Source organism: Pinus tabuliformis, chromosome 3_1, assembly GCF_031772625.1.
Source record: "Pinus tabuliformis cultivar Carrire ecotype Pingquan chromosome 3_1, CPIR1, whole genome shotgun sequence".
NCBI classification, from domain to species: domain Eukaryota; kingdom Viridiplantae; phylum Streptophyta; class Pinopsida; order Pinales; family Pinaceae; genus Pinus; species Pinus tabuliformis.
In genome coordinates this window covers 837,139,445-837,154,883 of record NC_142301.1, presented here as the reverse complement: position 1 = coordinate 837,154,883, position 15,439 = coordinate 837,139,445, and the positions used below count along the sequence as shown (strand labels likewise).

The 15,439-nt window shown below is 37.9% G+C and overlaps 2 protein-coding genes across 2 annotated transcripts; both read left to right on the top strand.

Annotated features, from left to right (window-relative positions):
- The first annotated feature begins 1,364 nt into the window (after window positions 1-1,364).
- Window positions 1,365-2,040, top strand: LOC149190105 (hydrophobic protein LTI6B-like). The gene is made up of 2 exons (XM_089413357.1): window positions 1,365-1,633; window positions 1,732-2,040. The coding sequence occupies exons 1-2, from the start codon at window positions 1,547-1,549 to the stop codon at window positions 1,813-1,815; spliced, it is 171 nt and encodes a 56-aa protein (XP_089269483.1). The 5' UTR covers window positions 1,365-1,546; the 3' UTR covers window positions 1,816-2,040.
- Window positions 2,041-4,662: 2,622 nt separating this feature from the next.
- Window positions 4,663-5,691, top strand: LOC149190104 (uncharacterized). Its single transcript, XM_089410430.1, has one exon. The coding sequence runs from the start codon at window positions 4,663-4,665 to the stop codon at window positions 5,689-5,691; it is 1,029 nt and encodes a 342-aa protein (XP_089266556.1).
- Window positions 5,692-15,439: the final 9,748 nt, after the last annotated feature.

Genomic DNA, 15,439 nt, shown 5'->3' with positions numbered 1-15,439 from the left:
GATTCCTGCGTGTCATGGACATATACGTACCTTTCTGGTTGTTGCCAAGACTTTCACATCCATGCTTTGGACACAGATTCTCATGATTTGTGTGTTCAAAATATGAGGTTGTCATGGACATATACGTACCTTTCTGGTTGTTGCCAAGACTTTCACATCCATGCTTTGGACACAGATTCTCATGATTTGTGTGTTCAAAATATGAGGTAAACTTGCAGTCAGGGTTCAGTTTTTATATTTTTTTTTTAATTATGAGCGTAACTTTGGGTATCAATTTGTAAACAAATTCTCATTGTTCATCTATTCCAAGTGTAAGGTAAACATCTATTCCAAGTGTAAGGTAAACATCCACTTACCTGGTTCATTTTCCCAAATAATTCTAATTCTATGTAAATTTATTTAATAAATTACTTTGTTTTGTTAAGACTAGTATAGATTTATCTTAAATACAGAATTAATATGAGTGGAGAGATTCAATTTCTTTACATGCAAATTGTATAGTTATTATTATTTTCTTTTATTTTTTAGAAATTTTTGGCGAACATGAGTAAAATTTCAACTTTGATGACTGACGGACAATGTTACACATCATACTAGGCTGTAGAATGAGTCTCTAGGCTGAATAAGTGTGAAGGATGGGTTGGAGTAAGGGATGGAATTCAACGGGTAAACTCTTTTTATTAAGAGACATGCTATTTTTATTAAAATACGTGTACAGGGCCACGTGAGCAATATTTGTGGAGTTATAGCTTTATTAATGTACTTCCCAATATATGTCATCTATTGGATTTTGTACTTGGTTAAACAATAGCTTTATTAATGTACTCGGCAATATATGTCATCCATTGGATTTTGTACTTGGTTAAACAATAGCTTTATTAATGTACTCGACAATATATGTCATCCATTAGATTTTGTACTTAGTTAAATCCAAATAGTATATATTGCATCAGTGCATCAATAAAACTATAACTCCACAAATATTAATAAGTCATTAATGAGACTATAACTCCACAAATAATAATAAATTGTGAGTAAAAAGATAAAATTCAACTAACAAAATACTTTTCACTAAGTGATTAGCTCATCAAATACATTTAAAAAAAAAATTAACTTTCTATTACATTTTTATTAAAAAAAATGAAAATGGACACTAAATTGCAAAACCTTCCAATTTTACTAGTGTTTTAAATTTGAAATTCCTATTCTGGTTGTCATGTACACAGCGCCAACTTCTACCCCACAATTCCACGCGCTGCAATACATTGAAGAGAAATGTGTACGACCAATCTTATAATATTGATGGACCACCTGTACCCACTAGAATTCACGTGGATAAAGCTGCAACACACCAAATGCATACATTATTTTATTTTCTATCAAACCCCCTCGGTTGTCACATGTTCAGTCTCATGGCTTTTCTTCAATATGTCGATAGTGCTGTCGAAAACATTTAAATAGAGCACTTTACTACAAGGATTGGTATTGGCGTTGGTTCTGCGTTGCATATCGATATCTTCTTATCTGAATAATCATCATCAACATCATGAGGGAGGGCACTGCAAACTGCGTAGACATTTTGTTGGCCACAATTCTGCCTCCTTTGGGAGTCTTTTTCAAATTTGGCTGCCATGTGAGTACCTCGATCTCCTTCCGAGTTTCTGGTTCCTGCACGAGCTTATATTTTTCATTTAAATCACAACCAATGGTTTTGTTTTTGCATTGTGATAGGCTGAATTCTGGATATGCTTGCTGCTGACGCTGTTAGGGTACTTGCCAGGAATATTATATGCCATCTATGCTATCACCAAGTGATACTATGATTGAATATGATTTCTTTTGTCTGGAGATTGGCCCCATCTAAATCTCCTTCTCATGTACACATAACTGAATTTCTTTGTTCTGTTCTTTGTAAGGAGATTATGGAAATTAATGGATCTGAATTTCTGTGTCCATAACTGAATTTTGTAAGTAAATTATGGGAAATAATGGATTTTGTAAGGAGATCATGGGAAATAAAGCAGCCCTGGTTTGTGTCTATATTTTTCTACATAAAAGATAAATTTTATATATTTATAAAATATATTTGAATTGTAATTACTGTTTTATCTAGTTTTATTAAAGGATTAAGGTTAAATATTATTTGCAAATAGATAACTGCACAAAAAATATTAATTTTGTTTATAAAATATGATTTCAACTATTAACATTTTAACGAATTATGTTAAATTTAAATTTTTATTAATTTGTGTGAAATTTAATCTCCATCATATTTCATGTTAAAATCTCAACGGAAAGTTTATAATGAAAATGATAAAAACTATTCGATATCTGCAATTTAACAAATTATTCATTAGAGCTGAGATGGGCCTGAGCTCAATTTATTGTCTAAACCTTATAAATATGGTAAACTTTTTCATACTGGGAACAAAATAATTACAAATATAAAATTGCTATTAAAATTGATACCAAAAAAACACTCAATATTCTTTTAATCAGTGATGTGTGAATTACATATGAGTTGCATCTGATTTGTTCCCTTAACATGGTTCTGTGCACGTTATAAAGTAATTTATATATGATTTGTAATGCTTCAAAACAAATACTCGATGCTCTTTTGATTAGTAAATGTAAATTATATATGCTTTGCATTTGATTTGTTCCGTTAACTTAGTTCTGTGTACGTTATAAAGTAGTTTATACGACTTGAATTTCAGTTTTTAATGGACCAACGTGATCTAGTAGGGTAGTGAATGCGTGCGTTTTTACATCTCCTACGTTGTCGCCTCTTAATGAAGAGATTGTGCCTCCCTTTTAATCTCAAAACCTAATCTTTTATGGTAGTCACTCAAAACATGACCAGTTTGATGTTAAAATTTATATTGGTAACGTAAAATAAAGGTAAATTTAGTGGTTGAGTTGGGTTGTTAACTCCCTTGTCATCAATATTAGATTTTTGAAAATGACATTACTAACCTATATTGATTAAGGTGAAAACATAAACTATTCTAAAAAAAAATTCATCAATAATCATTAATCATTAATCATTAATCGAGATTGTTTTTGCTGTGATCGGCTGCGGCTCTGAGAGACCCTCGGCTCTGCACAGATCCGCTCCCCGCGCGTCCTGCCTGCACACAGGCCCGCACTCTCCCACTCTGCTCTCTGCGGGAGGGCTCGCACGAAGTCTTCCTCTTGTCATGCGGTCGGCCAGTTCAATGGAGATTTGAGCAGGCCCGGATCGAGCTTGGCAGGCTCCTCAGATGGATGTTCTGGGCACTCCCCAGGCGGCCCCCCCGCCCCCCCTCCGAGCTCATCAGCTGAGGCTTTTAATCGCCTCCTGGAAGGTCTACCAAAGAAGAAGAATGTCGAAGCTGCAAAGTTCGTCAAGAAACTGGACGATATACCTGAGATTTCCCTCCCTCTGGAAACCCCGATCCAGGTTTCATTGTCCATGTCCGAGTGTGCTCTTGTCGGCCAGTTCACTGGCTTATGGCCTTCTCCCAAATCCATCGAGAACCGGGTCAAAAAGAACTGGGCGCCGTTGATCCAAGAAAGTGTGACCTCTTACTTTCTGGGGTGAGGATTCTTCCTCTTCGAGTTTACCTCAGAGGACGATAAAGACCTGATCTTTCGAAACGGCCCCTACTTCATGGGCCCTCAGGGTCTGTACCTAAACAAATGGACCCTGGATTTCGATCCAGTAGTCGATGTACCCAAAGTTGTTCCAGTACGGGTCAGGCTGCCAAATCTCCCAGTGCATTGCTGGAACTGGAATTCATTGATGCACATAGGAAATGCCCTGGGGAAATTTATAGATCGAGCGAACAGCAAGGATCAATATGATTGTGCCATGATCTGCGTGGAGGTAGATCTGGAGGTCGGTCTTCCAGAGGCCATTAAAATCAAGGTGGGAAGCTAGACACACATGCAGAAACTAGACTATGAACAGTTGCCATTTAAATGTCGGAAATGCCATGTTTATGGCCATTTTGCCAGAAGTTGTCCGTCCAACATTGAATCTGTGCAAGGGAAGGAGGACGGCTGGAACCATGTCAAACGAACTAAAAATTCTCTCAAAGCTCAGAAGGTGGGAGGATCTAATGGCAATACTCATTAAGGCCCTGCTCAGCAGATCTCGACTAAGACTCCCCCAGAAAACAGGTTTGATCCCCTCAGCTCACAACCAGAGGACACCCATGAAGTTGGGGTTTAGAAATCAGTCACTCTAGAGAAAGGTGGTCAATCCAACCTTTCCAAGGACACAGGTGTTGCAGAAAGCTCAAAAGTAACCCCAGAAGAAGTGGAGGAAGAGGACCGAGAATCGGAAGACTCAGAAGAGGAAGGATAAATAGGAGACTCCCAAGCCTCTGTAAGGAGATCTACAAGAGGGCGCAAAATAGATCGGGAGAAAAGGGAGCATGAAACGTATAAGGACAAGTTGCAGGGCAACCAACCTACATTGGAGAAGTTGTTAGCAAAAAAACCAAAGATGGCTAGAAATCAGCATCAAGGCTCCAAGGGAGCCCTCCAAAGCAAAGGTAAATAATGAAAATAATCTCCTGGAACTGTAGGGGTATGGGGAGCAAAACCAAAGAAGAGGCTATAAGAAATTTAATAAGAATAGAAGCCCCGGACATACTCCTCCTCCAGGAGACTAAGATGGAGGACTCGGACCTCCTTCACTTAAGTAGAAAACTCTGGAATAAGAGCAAAGCAGCAGCTGTCTCAGCCCGAGGAGCCTCTGGAGGGCTGGGAACTCTATGGAATGATAGCATGTTCTCGCTAATAACTGAGACTTCAACCACCCACTGGTTGATGTTAAAGATGCAACATTTAGTTACTAAAGAAACCTTTTGCCTCTTCAATGTTTATGTGCCGGTCAGCGCTGGAGAAAAAAAGTCTTGCTGGGATTCATTAAGAAACCAAGCGGATCTGGGCATTCTAGAAAACATCATCATTGCAGGAGACCTAAATCTCACGCTGCACTCTGCAGAAAAGCGTGGAGGAAGCATTGTGCGAGACCCGGCAAGGGAATGGGCAGAAGATCTTCTCCAAGACTGGGATCTGCTAGATATCAAGCCTGTTTCAGGTAAGTACACGTGGTCAAATAAAAGAATAGGGCCTGGGCATATTGCAGCAAGGCTAGATAGATTTTTTGTGCAAAGTTCCTTCCTTTTGCTTGGTTTAGATGCCAGCATGCATATCCTTCCCTGTAGCACCTCTGATCATAACCCCATCAAGCTGAATCTCCGAACTCACACTGATCTTGGCCCCATCCCCTTCAAATTCAGCCCTCTTTGGATCAAGGAACCCAGCTTCCTGCAGATTGTCAAGCAAAGTTGGTCTCAGCCAGTCAATGGCTCTCCATTCTATATTTGGGAAGAGAAACTCAGAAGAGTGAAATCTGTCCTAAAGAGCTGGGCCAAATCTCTTCCTAATCCAGCTACTGAAAGGAAAAAGATTCAATGCCTGCTAGATGCCCACCACCAGCTCTCGGAAGAGGCCCACATCTCCAAAGAAATCCTTGACAAAGAGGCCCATCTTCAACAGCAATATCACAAAGCCTGTCTGAATGAAGAGGAAGCATGGAGGGTCAAATCTCGCTGCCTATGGCTCAAAGCAGGAGACAAAAACACCTCATATTTTCAAAAACAATCTCAAGCCAGAAAAAGCTTCAACTACTGTTGAGCCTCAAACTTGCATCTTCCTATACACCCTCTCAGCCTTCTTTTTCCACTTACTTCATCCACCAAGCTGTTAAATCATTGCATTATAGTCTAAAAAGAGCTTCTGACATGGTTTTCTAACTATGCTTATGATTGTTGTTTGGTTTAGATTTTTGTTCAGGCAGCTGCGGAAACTTGTCAGTTTCCGCAGCCAGCACAGGTTTCCACAGCCAGCACAGGTTTCCACAACCATTTTGTTAAAGGCTATGCTACAGGTGTCCTATGAAGAAACGAGCCACATGGGCAAGCTACAGGTGACGTGTACATGGAACGTGTCCCTTCAAATCAGCCAAATCATCCATAAAAGGTCACGGTCAACAAGGGTCAAAGGCAAAGCCAACCAAGGAATTTAGCGGTGGCACATCTCTGTTTTGAGCACGTGAAGGTTTACGTGGCACAGTCCTCAGCTCACGGAGATATCGGCACACCTGGAGATCAACCCCGTAACCTGAATCCAGCAGCTACCACTCCGAGGATTTAATGGACATGATGACCATTACGCTAGATCTCGGGCTGAGGAGATCTACGTGTCTCTGGCAACGCAGTTAACAGCATAGGATTTAGGAGTTAGTTACAACACTTTTTCATTATAAATAACGCGTTGATAAACGCTGTGTAGAAGCTTTGGAGATGTAATTTTTGAACTGTTGTTATTATCACCCCACTGCACTCTGTTTTACGTGTTTTGCTGTTGCTTTAATACATGAGAAGACTACTTTCCTGAGCTCGTTTTTGTGACTGTTCGTTGACTGGCTGAGGTGGCAGAGGGCCCCTGCGCACTAAAGCTTTGTATAGTTATCATTTGATTTTATTATGTTTCTGCTTTCATAATTATTAGCTTGTATATAACATGTTGTTTTGATGTTTTTAATTCACTGTTGTTTACATTTTCATTTATGTTTTCTTATAGCTGTCAGCTGATCAGTGCTTTTCTACAGGTTTTCTTAGGCAGCCCGGGCAAATTTTCATCTTTTTGATAACTACTGACATATGAGATCATCTTGTCCTTCCTGCTAATTTTCATTTTCTGAAGTTTAATTCCAGCACTGTCATTTTTCAAATTGTGTTTTGCTTATTTATTTTTCTGCTACTTAGACATCATACTACTCATTTGTTTATGGTTTCTTTCTATAGTCAAGTGACTCTATTAGTAAGGAATCAGAATATTACTTATTGTAGTGTGATTTAGTTTGCTTTCTTGCAATTTAGATATCATATTGCTTAACTTGTTCATGATTGCTTCCCATAAGGTAGATTGAGCTGAAGGGTAAAGGATCAGAAGAGTTGAAGTAGTGTGATTAGTTTCCTTTATGCAATTTAATTTCCTGCAATTTAGATATCATATTGCTTAATTTGTTCATGATTGCTTCCCATAAGGTAGATTGAACTGAAGGTTAAAGGATCAGAAGAGTTGAAGTAGTGTGAATTAGTTGCTTTGCTTTCAGTCTTTGAGTTGCTTTAAGTTCAGTTTTTACTTTCTTTTTCATACAACAGTAAGGATACTGGGCCATTGTCATTAGTTCACTGTTTGATACATTTACTTCCTCTTAAGAATTGATTTCATTACAGTTATTTTAGAGCTTTCTTTTTGAACACTTTTAAGTTTGGAAAATCAATGTAGAAATCACCATTACCATCCATACTTAACTTTCATTTTCGCCATCACACACTAGGGAATCCATAAAAGATAAATCAAAAAACAAACTAAAAAAACTCAAACACGACAAAAGACTAAGAAAATGGTTATTTTGTACATATAGTATACTTCACTTCGTCAGTTTACGAATCCCGAATTGACATTTTAATCAGCAATTTAGAACACACTAAATTGACCAAACATTTTGGCGCCGTTGCCGGGGAAGTGAAATTAGGTAGCCAATTTCTTTAAAAAAAAACAAGAAAATTTCAAGGAAGGTAAAAATTGATAATTTCTCAAAGTATGCTCTCCTCTTGCACCTAGTGTGATCTGGAGGATCAGAAAAGAGAAAGTTATTGGTTTAATAGTTTCTTGAGTATGCTCTCTTCTTGCACCTAGAGTGACCTGGAAGATCAGAAAGAGAATTATTATCCCGACTTGAAGAAAAATAAAAAAAATGACATGCATAGAGAAAGATATTCTAGGGGAAGGTTTTTAGCTGGAGCCAAGAGTTCGATTTTTACAACTCCTTCTACCTCAAGGAATAGACAAGAGACACCTCCATCATCTCCAACCTACACTCCTAGGATTCCTGCAATTCAAGAGACAGTAGTTGAGTTAGGAGACTCTTCCTCACCATCCATCGAATCTGAATTAGAAAAAGATCCTTTCTTTTCTTCTACAGGGAGACACATTGTAATTGAAGAAGTAGAATCATCTGAGGAAGAAGAGGAAGAAATTCCTCCTCGTTCGCCATTAGTAGAGGAACCAGAGGACTCTGAAATCTCTGAGAAAACTACCATGACAGAAGAGGGAGTTAACGGATTTGGTAGAGGTAGAGGTAGAGGAGGGGGAGGAGGAAATAATGAAGGAGGTAGAGGTAACAATGGGGGAAATAGGGATGGAGATAACTCATTTGGATTTCCTATAGTCAATGAGGATTCTCGAGCAACAATGAAAAATATTTCACCATCTGTCCTCCCAAACTTTCATGGGTTAAGAAATGAAGATCCTAAAACATTTCTATTTGAATTTGAGGTCGTGTGTCGAACCTATGATTATCTGGAAGACTCTCAAAAACTCAAACTGTTTCCTTCAACATTGAAAGGAGCTGCTTTGAAATGGTTCATGGAATTACTCACTCAATCCATTAGGACTTGGAATGATATGAAACAAACAATTTTGGATAGATACATGGATTATTGTATGCCTACCAACCACAAGGATGAAGTATTTAAAATGGTACAAAGAGAAGATGAAAACTTGGAGGATTTACTTGAAAGATTCCAATACAATCTGAAAAGAGCAAAAATGAGTAACTTAGATGAGGAGACCTTAAAAGCCCTTCTATTAAAATCCATTAGAGATGAATGGATAGATATTTTGAACATGATGGGAAAAGGAGACATATCTCAACTTCCACTTCATGATATAGCAGAACTGTGTGTCTATCTCTCAAGAGGAAAATCTAAAACTGGAAAAGGGCCTAGAGATCCTTCTCTCGTCAGAGCAAACAAATCTACAACTGGATCAGTAAGTAGGGCTGAGATTGACAATATGCTTGATGAATTCAAAACTGATATCTTAGGGAGTCTTAGTGAGCAACTAGACACTCTTAAGATCCACAATAAGCAGAAAGCAGAAGCTGAAGCTTTAGCCATTTTTTGCCCAAAATGTAGAAAAAAACATGCTCTCAGGGAATGTCCCTTGGATGCAAAAGTTGTAGAAACATGTGCGATTTGTTCAGAGAATCATGAGACCAAGGATTGTCCTTCAATTCCTGGGCTCAAAGTTGTCTTTCAAAAAGATCCAAATACAATTGAGTCTCTCTGTTTTGTTGCAAGGAGACCTTGGCAGGGGCAACAAAATCAAGGGTTTAACAACTCTATGAACTTTCAACCCCCACCAAATTGGAATCCTTGGCAACAACCTTGGTCCCAACCTCAAAATCCTTTTCAATCATGGGTACAAGGTATGCAAAATCCTTATGGGAGATTTGCTCAATTTTATCAATATCCTCCATCTTTTCAAAACCCACAAGCTCCACAACTTCCAAATCAAAACCCACAACTATCATTGCCATTTCAACAACAACAACCCTCTCAACAGAACCCAAATTCTCAACTCTTGCTTCCATTCCAACAGAAGTCAAATCAACTTCCTTCTCAGCCATTGCCAAACCCCAATAATAAAAACCCTCAAAATGCTTACATGGTAGAAGGTCAACATTTTTCTGCCTATATGATTGTTCCTCTCAATGATGTACAACTCAGACCTGGTAGAGTTCTAGATAAACCTTCTATAGATGCCCAAAATCAAAGCATTTCTGAGGAAGAATCTCTTGAAGCCAATAAGGGTTCTGAAGCATCTCTTCAAAACCCAAACACTCAGAAAGAAAAAGAAAAAGAACTAACCCCCACAACTCCTATAGTTGAGCAACCTACATCTTCATCCACACCTCCTTTTCCTGAAAGATTACAAATTGAAAAAGGGGTGGAAAAACAAATCTTGTTGCCTGACTATGATTTTCTAGATGAATTGAAGAATGTTTGTATCAAGATTCCCTTGTTACAAGCCATTAGAGAGATTCCTATTCTAGCAAAGACAATAAAGGAGTTGAGTCTTAAAAGACCAGGAAGGAAACCTAGAGACACAAGAAGAATCCACCTGGTAGGGAAAATTGCAGACATCATGATGGGAAGAATTACTATGCAGAAATATGGAGATCCCGGTAGTCCAATTGTCAAAACACATATCAATGGGGTTGAAATTCCAAATACTTTGATTGATTTAGGGGCTGCTATCAACATTATGAGTAGACAGACTATGGAACAACTGAAACTTTTTAATCTTCTCTTTACACCTACTTTACTGCAACTTGCAGATCGATCAATTATTAAACCAGATGGTGTATTAGAAGACATTTCAGTCTCCTTAGACTCTTGGGAATATCCAGTAGATTTTATGATTTTAACCCCCAAGAGTAATTTAGGAGGACACCCTCTCATCTTAGGAAGACCTTGGCTAGCCACAACCGATGCTTTCATCAATTGTAGGTCTGGGGATATGTATATTTCTAATGGTAATTCGACAAAGAAATTCAATTTGTATCCTCCAGCAAAAGCAATTACAGAAATAGGAGATAATGAGTGGATTGATGATGAACATACTATACAACCTGTCTTTACCATTTCTGAAGTTAGTGAAGATAGTCAAATTCTGAACACATTAGAAAACTTTGAAACATCTTCAGAATATGACCACACACAATTTCAGTTAGATTCTGACATTGAGTATTTATCATCTAGACAAATGTCTCTTTTCTCTATGGAAGATTTTGGTAGTTCCGCCATTGAGATCTTTCCAGGAAAAACATTGAATATCAACAAAAATTTGGAAAGATCACAACAGGAAGAACTAACCAAAATCTTGCAAAAACATTCTACTGCATTTGCATGGGAGTATACCGATATGAAAGGTATTGACCCTAAGACTTGCATTCATCACATCTACATTGAGGAAAACAGTAGACCAATCAGACAACCTCAGAGAAGGATGAATCCAAACCTTAGGGAGATAGTGAAAGAAGAGCTCCAAAAGTTACTTAATGTAAACTTCATTTATCCAATTTCAGATAGCCGATGGGTTTCTCCTTTGGTTATAGTACCTAAAAAGAATGGTAAATGGAGGGTATGCATTGATTACAGGGAATTGAACAAAGTAACTTTGAAGGATCACTTTCCTTTACCCTTTATCGATCAGGTATTAGATACTTTGGCAGGCAAAAAGTATTTTTCATTTTTGGACGGTTTTAGTGGTTACAATCAGATTCAGGTAGCACCTAAAGATCAGGACAAGACCACATTTACCTGTCCATGGGGAAATTTTGCTTACCAAGTACTTCCTTTTGGATTATGTAATGCACCCGCAACATTTCAAAGGGCGGTACTAGGAATCTTTTCCGATCTAATTCATGATTGTGTAGAGGTTTATATGGATGATTTTACAGTTTATGGTAATTCGTTTGAAGAGGCATTAGAGAATTTGGAAAAAGTCCTTATAAGATGTACAAAAACAAACCTATCATTAAGTCATGGAAAATGCTTTATGATGTTTACTGAAGGGATTGTTTTAGGACATCATATTTCAGGGGATGGGATTAAATTTGATAGATCAAAAGTTGAAGTCATCTCCAAGTTGCCTATTCCAAATTGTCAAAAAGATGTTAGAAGTTTTCTTGGATTTACTGGATACTATAGAAGATTTATTGAAAACTTCACCAAAATAGCATCTCCACTCTTCAAATTACTTACAAAAGACTATGAATTCAAATGGGATCCTGATTGTCAATTTGCATTTGAAACTTTGAAAACAAGAATATCTGAAGCACCCATTTTGAGAGGGCTGAATTGGAAACTTCCTTTCCATATTTCCACAGATGCTTCAGATACAGCTCTAGGAGCTGTGTTGGGACAAAAGGATTTAGTTCCTTATGCCATTTACTACACCAGTAAAAATTTGACTCCCACTGAGTTAAACTATACTGTGACTGAGAAAGAGTTCTTAGCTGTTGTTCATGCAATCAATAAGTTTAGACACTATATAACTGGCTATGAAACTTTTGTCCATACTGATCATTCTGCAATTAGATATCTCATGAATAAACCTGTTACTAACGGCAAAGTTACAAGATGGCTCTTACTTTTACAAGAATTCAATATTACTGTGTTGGATAGACCAGGGAAACAAAATACAGTAGCTGATTTCTTGTCTAGAATCCAAAATACTAACGAAGATTCTCCTGTAGAGGATAAGTTTCCAAATTAATATTTGTTTGCAGTAACTACTAAGACTCCTTGGTATGCAGATATTGCTAACTATTTGGTTACAGAGAAGCTACCTCCACATCTATTTCCTGGTGAAAAAAGAAAAATTATTCAGGAGAGTTCAAGTTATTCATGGATTTCTAATGAATTGTTTAAAACAGGGCTAGATTGTGTGATCAGAAGATGTGTTTGGGAAGATGAAATGCCTGACATCCTCAAGGCATGTCATGATGAACCATGCGGTGGACACTTTGCTGACAAAAGGACGGCCTATAAAATCCTTTCTTTAGGATATTATTGGCCTTCCCTTTTCAAAGATGCAAAACAATATGTCAGAAGGTGTGACAGCTGCCAAAGAGTTGGGAGACCGACTCTTTCAAATGAAATGCCATTACAATCACAGGTAGTCATCGAACCCTTTGAAAAATGGGCTTTAGATTTCATTGGACCCATTAATCCACCATCTAGACAAAAGAAGTATATATTGGTATGCACTGATTATGTCACTAGATGGGTAGAATCCAAAGCATTGCCTTCTTCCACTAAAAATTCAGTTGTTCAATTTCTTTTTGAGGATATTTTTACTCGTTTTGGTGTCCCAAGAGAAATTGTGACAGATCAGGGAAGTCAATTTACATCTAACTTGATGGAGAAGCTGATGGAAGAATACAAAATCAAGCATAGAAAATCTACTCCTTACCATCCGCAAGCAAATGGCCAAGTGGAATATACAAACAAAGTTCTTGAGAACATCATCACCAAAACTGTTCATCTACATAGAAGAGATTGGGCAGAAAAGTTTCCTGAAGCCTTATGGGTCTACAGAACTACATGGAGGAACACAACAGGACATTCTCCCTATGAACTTGTTTATGGGAAAGAGGTCCTGCTTCCCATTGAGTTTCAAGTCAAGACTTTCAAGATGGCAGTCCAGTTGGGGATGAATCTATCAGAAGCCCAAAAGCACAGAATGGAGCAGCTGAATGAGCTAGATGAGATCAGACAAGAAGCAATTTTAAGGACTGATCTAGTTCAACATCAAAGAGCTAAGTGGCATGACAGATACATTAAAGAGAGAAAGTTTCAAGAGGGAGATTGGGCGTTACTGTTTGATTCCAAGTTTAAAGACTTCAAAGGAAAATTTCAGACTCATTGGCTTGGGCCATATGAGATTGACAAAGTCTTTAACAATGGAGCGGTAAGAATCAAGACCATTGATGAATTTCGAACTCCTCTCATTGTGAATGGCCACCGATTGAAAATTTATCATAAGCCACTCTCAAAAGAGGAATTTGTCAAAATGTTCCAAGAGAATTCTGTAATAAGGCCGGTGGAGAAGGATCCTTCTCCCCCACCAGCCTAGCCTTTTATTCTTTCAGTTAAAAATAAATAAATAAATAAAATAAAATTGTATAAGCCTGAAAACCAATCATAGATTGGTAGTCTTATACAAAAAATATGGAGTGAAAATCAAGGACACTTTACACTCTATATTTTCTATAAAAAAAAAAATCTCCTCTCCTTCTCTTTCCATCTTCACTCCATCTCATTTGCCATTTCACTTCACCTCCATCTCATTCTTATTTCCATTTCACTTCACTCCACTTCATTTTCATTTCATTCCACCCATTCCATTTCATTTCATCAATAAAAGTCCCTTTCAGGACTATTTTCATTCAGTTAGTTCTTCTCTAACTATCTTTGTTCAGTTAAGTGGGTGCTATCTCAGTTTCCGCAGCTGGAAGCCGTTTCCGCAGCCAGAAGCAGTTTCTGCAGCCAGAAACGATTTTCGCAACCAGCATCACTCTGTTTTCAAATTTACAGTCAACTGTTAGTGCAATAATCATGAAATGCGGGTGTAATTGAGCTAAAGACATGGGGCATCTCCAAGACATCAAGAAAGATCAATTGGTTAGAAGCCTTGAGCAAGAAATGACAAAGTTTCCAAAGGTATGAGCAAATTTTTTTATCAAATAACAATTAAAGTCATGATTACGCATAGTTATCAAACCATAAAAAGTTCTACTATGTGAAATGATTTGATACGATAGCTCCATTACCACTCCTATTCCACGATATCACTCCACACACCTTGCATTCATTTCTCCAATGGTCTCATGATTATTTCGAGTTTAAACTCAAGACTGACTGCACTTTCATTTATTACCGTACTCTTGAGACGTGACCTATTTTGTTACGGTTCTTCTTAGCCGTATTTTCTGCAGCCATCCAATGAGACGTGTAACATTTCATACACAGTCATCCGATTCAAAAGAATCCCGACGTTACTCCATTCGTTTACCACTCCATTAATACCATACTCCTCGCATGCATCCACATTTTATTTTATGAACTTGTTTACTGCTGCTCACCCTCTGTTCCTCCTGTAATTCAGATATTTCCATTCCCTGTTTTGCATTTTCGATTGCAGCCATTACAGTTATCCTAAACCCCGATTGCAGCCACTACAGTTTATTCTAAACCCCGATTGCAGCCACTACAGTCTATCCTAAACCCTGTAACCGAGCCATATTTTTCTCTGAACCCTCACACGCAGAAGAGCTCTCAGTTGAAATTCAAAACAGAGGATGGGAAAATTACTGAGAGTAGAGCCAGAAGGACCGAAATACTTGGAAGGTTATCCTCAAACTAAAGAATTGCTGAAGAAAGCCAAATGGTTACGATTTATCCAAAAGTTTAAAGGCCATAACAAGGAGGTGACCAAAGCTTTTGCACGGTCTTTTGATGGACAAACAATGGAGATTGGAGACTTGAAGCTCACGGTGACTGAAGCCATAGTAGCAGCTGCCACAGGCCTACCTCAGGAAGGTGAGAGGTGGTTTAAAAATAGAAGTGTGGATGATCAGATATGGAGAATTATGCTACAAAACCAAGGTATGGATACCACCGTGTTTACAAGAGGCATCCTTGTTCATGCACTAAAAGAGGAATGGTCTAGTCTGCTATTAGTTATCCAAAAATTTATCATGTGTGAAGGACGTTTTGGTTATATGTATATGTATCATGCTAGACTGATGATGAATTTCTTAGAGGGTCACACTCTTAATTTGCCTCATTTTCTGCTGTTAAGTTTGAAAAAGATGAGTATTACAGTTCAAAAACACATAGGCAACATTGAACCTCATCTATATCATCATGGACTCATAAAAATTCTTATTGAGGACCAGCTGAAGAAAACTAAAGATACTTGGGAGCAATTCTTGATAAGAAACTACTTCCAAGAGCCA

Bases quoted from the DNA above. Each gene is read 5' to 3' on its own strand.
- LOC149190105 (XM_089413357.1), top strand. From the start codon at position 1,547: ATGAGGGAGGGCACTGCAAACTGCGTAGACATTTTGTTGGCCACAATT. The intron at 1,634-1,731 runs GTGAGTACCTCG...GCATTGTGATAG, and splicing joins TTTTCAAATTTGGCTGCCAT to GCTGAATTCTGGATATGCTT.
- LOC149190104 (XM_089410430.1), top strand. From the start codon at position 4,663: ATGGAGGACTCGGACCTCCTTCACTTAAGTAGAAAACTCTGGAATAAG.